At 42.7% G+C, this 16141-nt stretch overlaps 1 protein-coding gene across 5 annotated transcripts in view; it reads left to right on the plus strand.

Annotated features, from left to right (window-relative positions):
* The window catches only part of ABL1 (ABL proto-oncogene 1, non-receptor tyrosine kinase), an 82732-nt gene that overhangs the window by 60801 nt on the left and 5790 nt on the right, over nucleotides 1–16141 (plus strand). For all 5 annotated transcript variants that reach the window (XM_049832348.1, XM_049832352.1, XM_049832351.1 and 2 more), the window contains 7 exons: nucleotides 5372–5644; nucleotides 9579–9663; nucleotides 10027–10204; nucleotides 12367–12551; nucleotides 14682–14834; nucleotides 15404–15493; nucleotides 15831–15995. In XM_049832348.1, the coding sequence (XP_049688305.1) occupies nucleotides 5372–5644; nucleotides 9579–9663; nucleotides 10027–10204; nucleotides 12367–12551; nucleotides 14682–14834; nucleotides 15404–15493; nucleotides 15831–15995 (1129 nt within the window). The remainder of the gene's footprint in view (nucleotides 1–5371; nucleotides 5645–9578; nucleotides 9664–10026; nucleotides 10205–12366; nucleotides 12552–14681; nucleotides 14835–15403; nucleotides 15494–15830; nucleotides 15996–16141) is intronic.

Raw genomic sequence — 16141 nt, forward strand, 5'->3', positions numbered from 1 at the left:
CCTTTGTCCTGCGAGAGCTTTATTCTTCTTACAGCAATGTTGACAGCAAAATCTTTAGTATGAAAGCACAGGGAACCAGTACATAGTGTTTCCTATTTATTAGCCTCATCACTCTAAAGCCTTTAATAAGATAAAACAGATTTTATTCAGTAATAAAGTACAATCTATTTGCTAAAGTAGACAAAAAGTAATTGAGAAAATTCTGACCATGTTATTTAAGACAACGTATATCCAAGTTACGACGCTTTGATTATTCCTTTTTCCTCCAATGTAGACACGTTCTGTGGTCAAAATCGGCACTGTGAAATGCTGACATGCAGCATACTTGAAGGACTGCATGGCAATCTGGCATATTATTCGTCCTCCTGCCTCTCTAGTTGATATTCCTTCGATTCACATTGATGCTGGCAGATGAGCAATGTTCACATGTGAACATTATGAACTCAAGCCTTCTTCAGTTGGTGTAAATAAGCATGTGTCCGTGATATGATAACACATGTTCTCTATTTTAGCTGTAAAAGGGTTTGACACAGGAAGGTTTTTATCAGAGCAGAGCTGGTTTTTATCCCCAAAACCAGTTCCGCAGCAGCAATAATCCGTTCAGGTTTGTATTAGGCAGGTTAACTGTTGATTTTCCACAAAGTTGCTTGAATGGGTGTTTTTGAGAAAAGGTGCAGGTCAGTACAATTCACTAAAGCAGATCTGCAGCTGATGGTGGTTGGAAATACAAAATCAAGAAGTGTCAGTGATTGTGCTCCTGGGCTTTGGCTGTTTGTGCAGGAGTGAGCGAAGAGGTAGCCAAAGTCCTCCCCGTTGCCAGCATCCCTGCGGAAGGGGCGGCGTGCCAGGTCCATGCACCAAGCGCTGCAGTTTGCAGCCTGGTATGTTAAACCACATCGTTTTCAATTTGTGTTAATGAGCTGGGCAGAGAATTGCAACGGCTTAGCAGTAGATGTGCTGCCCACTCTGCTGCTTGGGCTGCTGGGCTGGGGGATGCCGCACTCTTCCAGCATCCTGTTCCCAGCTGTAAAAGCTGAGGAGCTCGGAAGAGAAACAGCTAATATCCCTTCTTTTCCCTCTGTGAAATGGAGACTGCTGGAGCAGGTTCCCTGCTCTGAGCTGCTTGTGTCATGGTCTATCACTTGCTTTGCAGCAGAGCACAGCTCTGCTGAAGGAAAGCTCTTACCTTCACCTCCCTGAGCACCTGGGGCCTTCCCAGCCTGCTGTATCATTAGTCAGCCTGTCCAGGGAATTTAATATCTGCAAGTGCTGCAGCAAGGATGAATGGCTTTGGTGGGATCATGTTCTGTGACCGAGATAACACGCTATCAGGAGAAAGAGGTATTAGAGGAATGTGCGGAACAACTGCTGCTTGGCACAGAGGTGTGCCATGCATCACAGAGCCCTACCCAGGCTTTTTCCTGGGGAAAATTGAGGGGTCTAGGAAGATGATCAGAGGTGTGTGTGTCTTAATTTTAGCACCATTCATACTGAATGCATTGGGGTTCAACAACTTAAAAAAAAAAAATCCTCAGGGAATTTTTTCTTTATTTCCCAGTTTAATGGATCATATTCTTCCAGACCACCTTTTAATGTTTTGTTGTGGTTTGGGGTTTTTTTGTTTTTAAGGAAGGCATTAAAAGTGACCTTTCTTGATTTGGCTGGCACAGTGCAGCTAGTCATCTGGTAAACCACTTCCGTGGTACAGAGGACTTGGTTCTTCTGACTTGATAGTACTTGAGGCAAAGCTTCCTGTTGAATGACCCAACTGAATAAACAGCGTTGTCCAGCCAGTTTTTCAAATTCTGCTGTCCTCAGCATTAAGGATGCAGGACTCGGGTCCTTCTTGAGTGTCTTGGAACCTCCAGTGGCTGAACTGGATGCAGACTCAGTCCTGGAGAAGATCATGGAGCTTCATGAATTTTTTTGTGTGGATGTTCAGTTTTCTCTGCTGACTGGGGAGGGGGAATCCCATCAGGTTAAGGATGCATTGGAGGTTAGCATGGGCCGGTTTAACCACCCTTATAAAATAAACTAGCCAAGAAAAAGAGATGATCTGGTGGCAGAAGCTGCAGATGTGCAGCTAATTTGTACAAGCAGAGCTGCTTGGAACAGGATTGGTGTTACTATTTGACTGACAATATACAAAAATTGCCCAAATAATGTGTCAACAATGTAGCTGGGAAGCAAACTGTCTGAGTCCCTATATAACCTCGTGTGCTGCAGAAACGCTGAGTCTGTTACCTCTGTGTGAGTACAGTTAGCAGCACCAGATGGTTTTCTTGGGGTAAATTATCCAGCAAGCGGCTTCAGTTAAGACTTGGTGAACAGGGTCAGCGGAGAAGGGAGGTTGCAGAAAATAGTGAGAGTGTGTATGTGGCTCGCTGGGCTGCATCAGCAGCATGCCGTTCATAGCTGCTCCTTGCTTCATCTTGTGATACATGCTTCAAATTCCAGATGAAGATTTAAACACAGCATAACTCTGATTGCCAATAGTGCTGATGGGAAGTAAGGCCTTCAGGAGTCAGTGTTGAGATGTAATCACTGGGAGGTTAGAAAAACTCTGCCTCCAGAATAAGCACATTTAGTGGGTGGATGTGGTTTTTTAATGTAAATGAAAAACTTCATGTGTGTTAAGGCATGGAGTGTTGTCTTGTGGCCTGGACAGGGCAATCCTCTTCTGTTCTCCATCCTGCTACAGGTTTGCTGTGAAACCTTTGGCTATTTATTTAACTTCTTTCTCCATCTGTAACAAGATCATGTAATCTGTCACACAAAATACAGGTATCTCTAATTCCCATGAGATTTTTGAGATCCTGAGATATAAACCATCATAAAAGCATGGGCAGCTTCCCTCTCCGTACTTCTCTAATACTTCCAAGTGATCCTTGAATTCAGCATAATTTTCTACATCCATGCTTATATATTTTAGTCCTCAGTGTAACGTGTGAACTGCTCGTACCACTGCTAGTAAGTACAACAAGTCCTTCCCAAACAGGTATGGCTTGTTTTAAATTGTGGTTGTGCTGGCTAATGCTTGGTGGCCCAAGCCAGGCAGCTGTAAAAGCCTCTCTTATGTTGCCACTTTTCTGTTCTCAGAACATCTGTTTTTAACGCGATGTCACCTCTTTGACCATGAAAGTGGTTTGGTTTGGTTTTAGTCATAAGGTTGAAATGAGATTTGGTGCAGTTACTTTACCAAAAGAATATCTGACTCATTTTAGTAGAGGGTTGAGGACATGTTCCCCAGGAGGATGCCTTTATTTTCTAGAGATAAAGTTTCCATAGGAGGTTTTTATCAGCAACTCTAGCAAAAGAAAAACAAGAGTGAAGGGAAAGTAGATTTCTCCAGCCCAGGGTGTAAAACCCTCCACTCTGAATGCCTTTGTGCATCCAAAAGTGGATGTGTTGTCACCAGAGTAGTTAATTGTTTGGTTTTAGCTCAAGTGGGCCATTTTAACCAGGGGTTATGATTTCCCAACACTGAAAAGGTAGGTTTCTACAGCATAGTTGCCTTTTTTGGATGACAAATGCTATCCAATGCTCACTTCCCAGAGACCTTACAGGGACCATCATTCTGTTACAAAGGCCATAGCTTGAAAGTCAACGGCCACCCTGTACCTTGCAGTAATCTAACCTGTCTGTGACTGGTGTGCAGGGTCATTCATGTCTCTGTGTGTTTTCCCCTTTCTGGGTTACACTGTGTGCCGGAGCCAAGCATTTTACCTTCTGCAGCTCTTTCAAATAAGTCCATGACATACGTAGTTTGGCAGGTTTTGCCAATTCTGACCATGATACTTAATATACGTACATAAGCATGCATAAGACTTAAGTAGGGATTTGGGCAAGCAGGATGCTGAGGGAGTGAGGCACTTTTGTCTATCACTCAGACTTCCTTGGGTGATATGGCTGCACTTTTCACTCACCTTTTCTTATATGTAGTGCCTGTGCTCTCATACGCTTTGGAATATTTGGTCTTCTCCAATGCCTCTCGTTCTCATTTTGGGTTTGTATAGTAAACAGATGCCTGCAAAGGAGGAGCATCCATATGGGAATTGCCAGTCTCCAGTTTGAGGGTGGTTTTGTCTCTCCCTGCAAACTTTTGTTTTTCCCCTTGCAAATGCCTCTTCCTTCTCTGTTGGACATGCTCGCTTATTTCTGGAGCTTCACAGGTGCATTTCCTTTTTCCATGCAAAAATTCTGTCCGGGTGGAAGAATCAGAATGTGACCCTAAGTCTGGGATTTTGGATGCCTGGCAGCCCGGTCAACTTCCTGGGCTCCCAAAATCCCAGACAGATGGCCACTGCACATGCACAAACTGTTGAGTGCATATCCAGCAAGTTGAAGCATTTGGAAAGTTTGATCATAGCTATTGGCACATAATCTGCACAGTAGGACCAGTGGACCACACTCATTTCACAGTGTGTGGACTGGACAGAAATCTGGGTGGCTAACGTGGTGTGCTCTTCCTGCAAGGCTGTCCCTTGCTAGACCGTGGTCATTTGTGAGAAATGGAGCTCTTCCATCTTCTGTGTGCTGCATCCAGCATAGGCTGTTGCACTTTGGTACAAAGATTTCTCCCTCTCCTTCAGGTGTTATCAGCATCACTGTTTTTAAAATTAAATTTCTAGCTTGTGTCACTTTGCCTAGCAGAAGGCTGGGCTTGGGCATGAAAACCAGAAATACAAAGCTCTGGTGGTAGGGAGTTTCTTGTCCGTTGTTTTTAGCAGGCCTTTAGGATCTTCTGTATAAATGTTAAAAAGGTAACAAATATGGGTTATCATGCCTCACAGCAGGTTTTCGTTCCATGGTAATGATTTTACTTCTGTGTTATTGATCGGTACCCATCACAAGAATGGAGCAGACCAGCTGCCTAACTTCGTGCAAAATACTATGCAGAAGCTTAGGCCAAAAGCAGGGAAGCCACCGGTTTGCTAGTGACACTTCAAGGAGAATTTAGGCAGGTGAAAATGTCATAATCCAAATAGTAATAATGGAATCAAGACACTGAGGTTGACAACCCCCTACTCTCCAGGAAATGTCCCACAATCTTTACTGACCAGCCTTTTGAAAAAAGACATTTCAAGCAACAGCATGCCAATCTAATGCTATTTGCAGTCATTTCTTCCATAGTTTAAGTGAAGTGTGTGTATTTTTCTCCTGAATCCATGCATTTCCCATGTAAGCATTGATTGTTGTCAGGTCTGAACTTCTGAGAACTAGTAACAGAGCTGGTGGAGCTCATAGTACTGCGGATTGAGTAGAAGTGATGTAACGCTTTGCTTTCACAATTTTATAATGTAGTTTCTACAAATGAATGCTCTGATGTGCATTATGCGAATGAGCTTTTCTCTTTCTCTTTGGTCCCTAGCTGTATGTCTCTTCAGAGAGCCGCTTCAACACCTTAGCAGAGTTGGTCCATCATCATTCAACTGTCGCAGATGGGCTCATCACCACTTTGCACTACCCAGCGCCCAAACGCAATAAGCCTACTATTTATGGCGTGTCTCCAAACTATGACAAATGGGAGATAGAGCGAACTGACATCACGATGAAACACAAGCTTGGTGGAGGGCAGTATGGCGAGGTGTATGAAGGAGTCTGGAAGAAGTACAACCTTACAGTGGCTGTGAAGACCCTAAAGGTAGGACTCAAATCTCTGAGCATTCCCATTCATCTCCATTCAGCAGAAAGTGAGTTCAGGCTGGCTGCCTGCCCTCAGGCCTCATTAGACAGTTGGGGTCATTGATGGCACCTCCTTTCTGTGCTGTAGGCCTGGAATAGAGTATTTTTGAAAGAGCTTGATCCTGTTACGGTTTTATGCGATACCTGAAACACTTGTAACTAAACAAAGGAGGACGATAACAGTGCAATTTTTACTTTAGAATGGATGAAACCTTAGAAAAGTAAATAGTGCTGTGATGTCTCGCATTCAGGGTGTGGCAAAGGTGAGCTGTTCACGGATGAACACACTAACACAAGCTAGTGTATTAAGGAAAATTATGGATTGTGAGTCAGTCAACATAAAATTCAAAGGCTGTGCTTCAGGGAGGCTTTACGTGTTTTGATTTTCTGTCTTATGTGGCGTTGTCTTTCCCAAAAGACAAGCTCCCTGTGTACCTGGAAGTCTTAAGCAATTCTTCACAGCTGCTTCTTATCAAAAGATATGAGAGGAGGAAAAAGTGTATCTAGGCTAAAATACATTAAAATTCGTAAGTGGCTTTAATGAGGAACTGGATAATCAGTTCTGTTTCTGGCTCTGCTCCCTGATTTCTGTGTCTTGGTTTCCTTGTCTCTTGAAATGCAAATAATGCTCCGTGAGTTCATAAGGTCATTGCTTAATTCATCTATGTTTATAAAAATGTCTTGAGATCTTCTGGCACCTTCCACACACATTGCATTTGATTGCTTAATAACAGTTTATGCTAACTTGACACCATGTTCTCTCTCCTCCAATGAGGATGTGGTTTGGTCTTGCAGAAACAAACAGAACAGAGTTTTTTGTTTGTTTCTTTTTGTTTTTTGCGGTGGAAATTTTGAAGTGGAGAGAACTGTGTAGATGCTTCAGTGTCAGGGGATGAACGTTTCCTTGATTTGGGGAAAGGAATTCTTCCTTACTCTCTTGAGCAGCGGCTACCTCAGTATTTCTGGGTTGCTATGGTTGCAGAAAGTATTTTCATTTTGGCCATTTTTGTACTCTGGAGATTCCTGTTGCTGCTCCCCAGCGGAGGAGAGTCCAAGTTCTTGCTTGCACAGGGAGCGAGTGACACCTAGTGTTATCCCTGCTCGGATCCAGCGCACTGGGGACCACAGGGCTTACTCTGGAGCGTTGCAGTGCAGGTGGAGCAGGGATGTGACCAGGTTGAACAAAATGCCTGTTCATAGTGAAATGGAGAGACCAGATCTTTCATGGAACGTTGTTTGCTGTAACATCTGCTTTCCTGCTTCTGGTTGCAGTGAGAGGATACCTGACGTCTTTAGCTTTCTCATTTTGCTCCAAACTGCAGTGGTTGCCTTCATTCTCTTCTCTCTAAAACTCGTCAACAAAGGCAAATTGCATGTTATCCCATAAAATCTGTTTGTGCATGAGGAGAAACCTTAATACAGACCATGGCTGTTTCAAATATATCAAGTAAATATTTAATGAAACATGACTAAAACTGGTTCATAATGTAGTATGGAGCAGCACGTTCCACTGGGGAATGTAAGAATAACCAAGAAGAATTGAGAAAGACTTCAACCTGCAATTATGCACACTAAACCCATCCTTAAAAGCAAATTTATAATCCACCTTCCTTAAAGCCATCAGTCTACAGCCTGACAGGTGGGATTATAGCTTTCTTCAAAGTTTTGGGAAACATTTTAAAATCACATTTATATCCCAGTTCTACAGCGGAAAACAAGCCCTCCGCAGCTTCTGTGCAAATGTTCAAATGACTCACTTTATTTTCCTCTGAGATAATGTTTTTCGAAACTTTATATGGCTCTTCTTGTTCCTTCGCCATCTACTCCAGATATCTCTATAAGAAAGATAAAGGGGAGGGAAAACTAAAAGAGGAAAACAAAATCGTTCCAGCTTCTTTTTGAATAGCAATGCTTATGAACACCCAGTTCAGTTTTCTATCAAGTGTCTAAACGTAGCTCATAGCTGGCACAAAACACTAGATCACGCAAGAAGGCAATGAAAGCAGCACACGCTGTTCCTCAGTTGCATTTAATTGGGAAGTGCTAGACAAGTGTTTTGGTGCTTAGATGTTTCCCATTAAAATGTATCATTGAAAGCTCAGTGAGTTGCACAGGACACATCAGTATTTATAAGGGTCTGTTATAACACGACATGTCTGAATTTGTGTTTTTACACCTGATGTTGTTGGAAAGGGGCACGAGGTGGGCACTGGCTGCAGTAACTGGGAGTGGAGCTTTGTGACCTGCGTAGCGTTGGACCAGATGCAGCCTGCTGTGACTGTGGCCAAAACTTGTTCCCCGTGAGGGCTGTTTAATGGCTGAACTGTTGTGAGCTGGTCATCTCAGCACATTTCTTACTGCACACCTCAAGCCTGCATCCTTTAGGATTGCCTCTTTTTTTCTTTTTTTTTTTCATTTCCTTTTTTTCCTTTCTCTTCCCCCCCCCCCCCCCCCCGCAGCAGAGAAGTCTGTGTTTTAAATTAAGCAACGTGCAACCCTGGTGTCCCTTAATGCCATGGCATGGTCCTGTGCTCTGCTAGCAAAATATTGTATAGCCAGAACTGGTTTTTTTTCTTCCATGGTTTTGTGCAGTGGAAGGTGGAAGCTGGTTAAGCTTGGTCCTTTGCATGAGATCAGGTTTTCAGAGAGATGATTGTTACAGTAGTTCTCTGTACGTGTCCTTCCTATTAATTTGGTCACTTAGAGGTAAGGGATTTAAAACAGTGGAACAGCTATGCAGAGGAGCAACCTTTCAGAATTTGTATAGCATGCGTAAGATAAATACGTATTTAGGGTAATTTTGCAACCTGGATTGTTAACCCAGTTTCCTTTGCCAAAGAAAACAGTTTAAGTTTCTTCTCACAAGGACCTTTGGACTATTAGTTTTGACATAGTGTGTTCAGCAAATCACAGCTGCCAATCAAGCTAATTGGCAATGAATAGTAAATGATTGAATGAAACTTTTGGAAAAATGTTCTCATTGCTAACTGCAAAGCAGAGAGCTGGCTGGATCTTACAGCGGCAGCCCGCTGTTATCATTCTCACCAGCAGCAGTAAATCCTTTCCAATCCTTCCTTAAAACACTTCGTCCATGTAGCCTGTCAACATTAATCCATCAATGAAAAAAAATATGGATATAGAAAGAAACATTGCTTTAGGAATAGATCTGTATTTTTGCACCACTTTGAAATGACCTTCCGGCCATTTGGGGCCTATTTGCTTCAGAAAATATGTCTTTTGAGCAAGATTGTATCCTCCTCGGTTTTGTGTTGTGCCAAGCAACTTTATGGCGTTCAACAAATAGGTAGTGACACGTCTGCCCAGAATGGTTACGTCATGGGTCAGGCTCTAAATGCCAGAAATGAAATCTGTGAAACCTCAGGCTTTCAATTATGGAGTGGTTGCCATCGGTCATGCCTCCCCGTCTGAAAGGGGGGATTTCTTGCTCCTACCCAGTGAAACTGGGGGCCTGCATTTCAGCAGCTTCTGAAGCATTTGATTGTGGTGTATCCTTCCTTTTGTGTTCATTCTTGTTTTGTTTCTTTTCTGCACTTTATTTCATGTTATCTTTTTTTTTCTGTTAGGAACAAGCACATTTTTCTTTTTCAACTCCTGAGTGGTCCTGTGAGAGGCCCTTCACAAAAGGGATATGGATTTTCTTGCCCCAAAAAGCTCTGTTAGAATAAGAATGATAAAAATATATATTTTTAAAATTCTACAAAATACCCAGTGTTCCTAACTCCTTGGCATTATGATGTGGCTACAGGGAAGAATTACCTTGAAAGAACTGTGGCTTATGTTGTCAGTTTGCAGTTCTTCTTGTGTCCTCATACAAAAACGTGTTCCTCCTTTGTGTGCGCTGTCCTTGCCAAAGCTTTACCATTGTTCTGCAGGAAGATACCATGGAGGTGGAAGAGTTCTTGAAAGAAGCCGCAGTAATGAAGGAGATCAAGCATCCGAACTTGGTGCAATTATTAGGTAAGTGATAAATACCAAGCAGAGGGATTTGAACTAAACCCTTGTGCAGTGATATGGATGTTAAAGAGCAGATAAGCTGCTTACCGTACCAAGGCTTTAAATACAGACACTTATTGTCTGGCAAAATTCACAATTTGTACCACTAATACATGATTTTTAATGATCTCGTCTCCCTAATATTTAAGTTGCCAGAGCCTGAAGCAGGAAATTAAAACCCTCTATTAACCAATTCCAAGCAGAACTCATTCTTTCTGTGACCCCCATATCTCTACTTTCTAGAGATATAAATTGCCCTAGAGGACAAAACCTGAAGATTCACTGATATTCTCAAACATTCATTGTAAACTTCATGTTGGTCCCCAGGGGTGTGCACACGGGAACCTCCTTTCTACATCATTACGGAGTTCATGACGTATGGGAATCTGTTGGATTATCTGCGTGAGTGTAACCGGCAGGAGGTGAATGCTGTGGTGCTACTGTACATGGCAACTCAGATCTCCTCAGCCATGGAGTACCTGGAGAAGAAAAACTTCATTCACAGGTAGGAGGGACAGTCAGCACCCCTGAATCTTGAGCACAAAACCCCCCTTGATTTATTTTCCTGCCTTTCAGATTATTGACTTAGATGCAGTTGGTGTCCTATATTTAACACACTAGTGCATTGTATTCTGATATAGTACACTAACCTACCTATAGGATGGTCTCCTATTTGTTTTTCTCTCAGTGTTTTTCTCTTACCTTTGAAGTAGACGCAGGTGAAAGACATAGCAGTACTTTTATATTTTGGGCAAGGGCCTTAAGCCTAAATGCTTCCCAAAGTAACGGGCTCTTGATAGACCAGATAAGCTACTGCTCTTCCTTTATTCTAACAGCCGTTAAAAACTGCTGCAGTTAATGTTGCTGGGTGCGTGCAAGTGCTTACAGCAAAGCCACCCTCTTAGTGCCTTCTTATCCCATGTTCTTTCTTGTTTGCTTCACTTTTTTTTCCGTCCTCTGTAGGGATTGTTTCCCACTATTGTCCAGATTGCATATTCACTTTAATAAGCATCTCCGCCATCTTAAAAGTCTCAGAGACTCTGACCTTTAAGTGTGCTGCAATTATGGCTAGAGCTTTGCATTCTTCATCTGTAGAAATGGCCTCCTAGCAATATAATGACACATCCTGCGCGAAGGTTTGAGAGTTGCTGAGCTTTATACAAGATGCGCTCTGTGCCATAGCGTGACCTTTCCTGCCCAATTAACTGGAATACGAAATTAGCACATGTTTTTTCACAGAGACAAATATGAAGATCATGTGTAAAGTTCTAGGTGCTCCTCTAAGTCATGCATTGCCTTTGCTGCCTGAAAGGCCTGTTTAAATGCTTCTGTCAGTCAATAAAGTGAACAGTGATGCTGCAAATTAAAATTTCCAGCCTTTGATTTGCTCTGTTGAAAGTATTTCATCCTTTCAGCCTGTAGGAAGTGAACTTTAAAAACTGCTTTGTATGAATCCCATTTGTCTTCTCTCCTGTTCATTTTATTTCCACTTATTTCTGATGACCCATTTATCTAAAATAAATAGTAGCGTTTTTCCTTATCAGCCACCCCCATACCCACCTACCCAATTATTTTAAGAGTGTTGTCACAGTTCACATCCATGGATTCAAATGCTGGGCTGTGACCTCATTTAATGAATCAGGAAGGAGGAGGAATTTGATTATGAAGAGGAGCTTTTATTTAGACACACATTGTAGTAATCAGCATTGATAAGAAGGTATATTCAAAAACTGTGAAAATTTAATGGGCATCTAGTAAGACGTACTTTTTTTTTTTTAATTTATTCTGATTGAGCAGAACAAGCAAAAGAAACAGCAGTGTCTGCCTCGTATCTAAAGATCTCACCCGAGCTTTCTGGTAGAATCAATTTTTAGTTCAACGTGACATAATCTGGATAAGTGTTTTTAACAAAACCTAATATTAGGAGAAAGGTAATTCTGTGCTTTACATTTCTATACTCATGAAGCATTTCCAAGGGTGCTAACAGCAAGTACGAGCCAGGGAAGTGGCAAATGCAACATGCACATGTCTCACCTGCCAGGGAAGAGGCAGGTGAAAAAATGTGGAGGAAAACCTTAAATTGCTTATTGCCCACTCCTTTAAAAATGTAAATACTGATCGCAGAGGCTACAACAGGTTTGAAAAGGCCAAAACATGGTATGAAAAAGTTGTGTTGTAAAATGTGGTACGCTTGGGAGGAAGAAGAGCATAGCTGGGAGCTAAACCTGGTGCTTGAGCTAGGACTGGAAAAGGAGTTCTGGAGAGCAACTGGTGTTGGCTGGGGTGACCGAATTGCTAGAGAGGTGGGCAAGAAGTCAGGCATTGAGACTTTGTGTGTTCAGTGCTCATCCGCAGCTATTGATAACTTGAGCACTGACATTTCTTTAAATTATTTTTATCCTGAGGGTGGCAGCTTTTATTGAAAGTGAGGGGGCTTCTTGAAGCTTTCACTTCAAATTAAAAAAAAAGTTTGGATGACAGTCTCACAAAGCTGGAATGGAAAATAACTTTCCCTCTTACATGTATGTGTATAACTACATAATTTCTGTGTAATACTCTGATCAAAATAATCATACACAGGCCCAGGTTTCTTCAGGAACAGCAGATTTCCTTGTTATTGCTAGAAGTGAGACGGTAAAGACTACTCATTTTTGTTCTTGTTTTTAGGGACCTTGCTGCCAGAAACTGCCTTGTAGGGGAGAACCACTTGGTGAAGGTGGCAGACTTTGGCCTGAGCAGGCTAATGACAGGTGACACATACACTGCCCACGCCGGAGCAAAATTCCCTATCAAGTGGACTGCACCAGAAAGCCTGGCCTACAACAAGTTCTCCATTAAGTCTGATGTCTGGGGTAAGAATTTGCAATTACGAATTAATGCAGATTATAGTCTTCTTTTCCAGGGCTGTGAAATGAGGACATTGTGAAACATTTCAGGAGGGAGTGTATTCCCTGGTTTGAGCCATATTGTTCTATGAGCTTGTCAGAGTGCAGGGACTAATCTCTACTAAGTCAGTCTTTGAGTGGAGCACTGAGGATGCCGACCTGGCTTTATACGTTTGAATCGTTGCCAAATATGAAAATAAAGGTTACTGTAGTGTTTATGGAAATGTATGAAATGGGGCTGGAGGGCACCAATACTACTGTCTTGATAGAATTCTGGCACAGAACGATGAAGCGATATATTGTTATGTAGCCAGGACCTTTCTAACTATGTCAAGGAGGAAAGCGAGTATCTGGTTCATTGTATGTTAAAAAAAAAATTAAAAAAAAATTACATGTGTATCGGATAGCTCCAAGCTCATCTTTCTGCATTTTAAAAGAATAATCTTCGGAATGAGATGAGGAGAAACAGAGAGAAAATTTGATGACAAATGGTTATTGAAGAGCCTTGAAGTGCTGGTGATAAGAGTAGGCTTAGCTAAATGGAGCTACGTTCTATCAAATCTGACTGCAGAAAATCTCATTGTACTTTTTATCAGCCTTTCTTTGGGTTTTATATCTCTGCCATAGCTGTTGGTCAAATTCTCAAAAGTGCACAGAGACGTGAGAGAGAAGTTTGTGGGACATGGTCCCAAAGGCACTTGGAAAATGTTATCCTGAGAATCTTCTACATATAGAACAACAGATAGTAGTGAAGCAGTGATGAAGCTTTCTGGAGTTTTGGGGAAACTGTGCAGAGAAAGGCTTTATTTTGAAGAAACTTTAAGGTAGCTGGCTGATGCAAAATGTTTTATAGATGGGGGAGGAAAACCCAAAACATCCTCTCAAGGAGTTGATCAAGGTGTTTTTTCTGCTTTGGACTTGCACGTGGCAGTGTTGGCTGCTGCCAGTTATCTGCCACAGTCTCAAGGATGCTGCTGTATCGCTGTGGTGGCTGCAGGACCCCTGTTGTGTTTAAATAGTAGAGTACTCGGGAAGGAAGGATCCAGAAGGAGTATTGGGTGTCTTTAATTAGGGTTAGCGTAACCTTGTGTAGTGAAGGTTGGGGCAGTGGACTTTGGGATCTGATTAGAACAAGCCAGCCATCCCTGGAGGCCACGGCTGCTGCTGGGCATGCCACAGTTTAGACGCTTTCACCTCACTGCCTCAAGACAGCAATCAAAGAAAATTGTGCACAGAAATGTCTAATGTAAATTGCCCTTGGTGGTGTTACCATGTAATGTGATGTGATTTCCTTACTTATGCAGAATTGTAATCGCTTTCTCTTCAGGTTAAGAACAGAATAGGGTGACTGAACTAATTACATGCAGGTTGTTGAACTGGTGTTGAGTTTATTCTGCGTGCCTGACTCCTGGGTTAGCTGCCTGACCCTGGTGCTGACCTGCATCCACACCGACTTCTGGGACTTGAATGCCTTGCCTGTTTCAAGACCCTTTTTGTGCTCTCTCTTTCCCTGTTCAGCTTTCCCTGTGACCAAAACCTCTTGCCCTCACCCTGTCTTGTTGGTAGCACCTGCTGAAGCTTTCCTCTCACTGCTGGCTCCCAGGTTTCCCCTCTAGACCATGCTGCAGCTAAACAAGGGCACCCCAAAAAGCCCTGAGCTATTAAAATGTGCAGGTCCTCTAGGGAGAGGTTGCAGATGAGAGGAGCTGTCAAATTGAGGGAGAGACTGCAGTGCAGCAGTGAAATGGTTTCAGCTAATCCACTGTGAAGTCTCTTAATTGTGCCTTTAATAGGACTTGAAGGATCTCAAGGCGTTCAGGTTTGAGACAACTGATACATTGAAAATTAGTCTAATTCTACCCTGTCATATCGCAGGAGACTTGTCTGTGCTGACGAAGAGGCTTGTTACGCTTCTTTAACATTTAAGCTGCTGCTGAGCATGGGATCTGAGCCACCCAGAGCTGGTTTAAGTGTGCAGCACTGTCTAGTGACTACTGCCACTAAACATCCTCTCAAATTTAAGATGAAAATAAAGCTTATTGATTTTTTTTTTTAAATCTTTTTTTTATTATTTTTTTCTTTCTTTCTCTACTGCAGCCTTTGGCGTTCTGCTGTGGGAAATTGCAACCTATGGTATGTCCCCTTACCCTGGGATTGACCTGTCTCAAGTCTATGAGCTGTTGGAGAAAGACTACCGTATGGAGCGCCCGGAAGGCTGTCCTGAGAAAGTTTATGAGCTCATGAGAGCATGTAAGTGTTCCTCAGCCCTGCAAATGCTGCTTTTTAGCTCTGCAGAGGTGCAGTAAAATTGCCAGGATCTGGCCACATACAGCAAGGCACAAGAAACCCCTGCCAGTTCCAGTGAAGGTGCAATGCTATGTAGAAGTGTTTGCTTAAAACTGCTTTCCCCAGAGGACGAACACTCTATGTTCTTCTCTACTGGGAGCACATAGGCCTGGGGGAGAGATTTGTTGTTCAGCTCAATGTTTTCTTTGTCTCCTTTTTCCTGACAATTTAAAGAAAAGCTTGTGCTCTAAGGATGAAGCAGGAGCTTCATTAGGCTTCTGAAGGGACTGACTCTTACTCTTCCACTGTGGCCTTTTGGTACGTGACTTACAGTGTGATACTTTTTTTTTTTCCAGCATTACTTGGGCTTAGTGGTGGTTGCAGATACTCAGCACCCTTCAGATGAGGTTTTCACGTCATTATTTTATCTCGCCCATTTTATAAAAAAGAAACTGCGGTAGCTAGCTCCTCCTGGTGCAGTGTACTGAATGTCTAATGCTGGCAGGAAGTTTTGAGTGGTGTTGTTTTTTCAGGCTGGCAGTGGAGCCCTTCCGATAGACCCTCCTTTGCTGAGATCCATCAGGCCTTTGAAACGATGTTTCAGGAATCCAGCATATCGGATGGTAGGTCTGGGTCCCTCTTGGACCAGCAATTCCAGGGATGGGAAAAGGGCCAACTGCATCCTTAACACTGCACGTTGCTCATATGCTGCTTTGCAGCGAAACTCAGTCCTAGGTTACACGGCCTGGTGTGAATGGCATAGAAAACAGAGGCGTTTACATGTGGGCTTTTTCTGTGTATGGGCATGCATCTGATTTTTAAAGGCCCAAATGGCTGAACAACCTCAAGGAAACTCTACCTTGTGTTGTTCGCTTTTCTTTTGTGCTATTAAGTCTGAACAGCACAATAGTTCTTATGTTCTGTTGATTATAGTGATTGTTTTTCTTCTGTTCGTTGCAGAGGTGGAGAAGGAATTGGGAAAGAAGGGCATGAGGAGTGTAGTGAGCAATTTCCTCCAGGCCCCAGAGTTACCAACCAAAACACGAACATCGAGGAGAGCTGCTGAAAGCAAAGATGCCAACGAGGGCTTGGAGACTGCACATGCTCGAGGCCAGGGGGAATGTGGTAGGTTTTAATTAAAGTCATTATTCCTTCAGGAAATACAGAGGAAAACAAAATGCATGTCCAGCTCCAGGTCTTCACCTAGGCAAAGCTGTGTCTAATAACAAGTGCCATCTTTCTGTACCAGTATTGTGTTTCTGGGTGACAGG

This window comes from Accipiter gentilis, chromosome 29 (assembly GCF_929443795.1).
Source record: "Accipiter gentilis chromosome 29, bAccGen1.1, whole genome shotgun sequence".
Classification (NCBI taxonomy): domain Eukaryota; kingdom Metazoa; phylum Chordata; class Aves; order Accipitriformes; family Accipitridae; genus Astur; species Astur gentilis.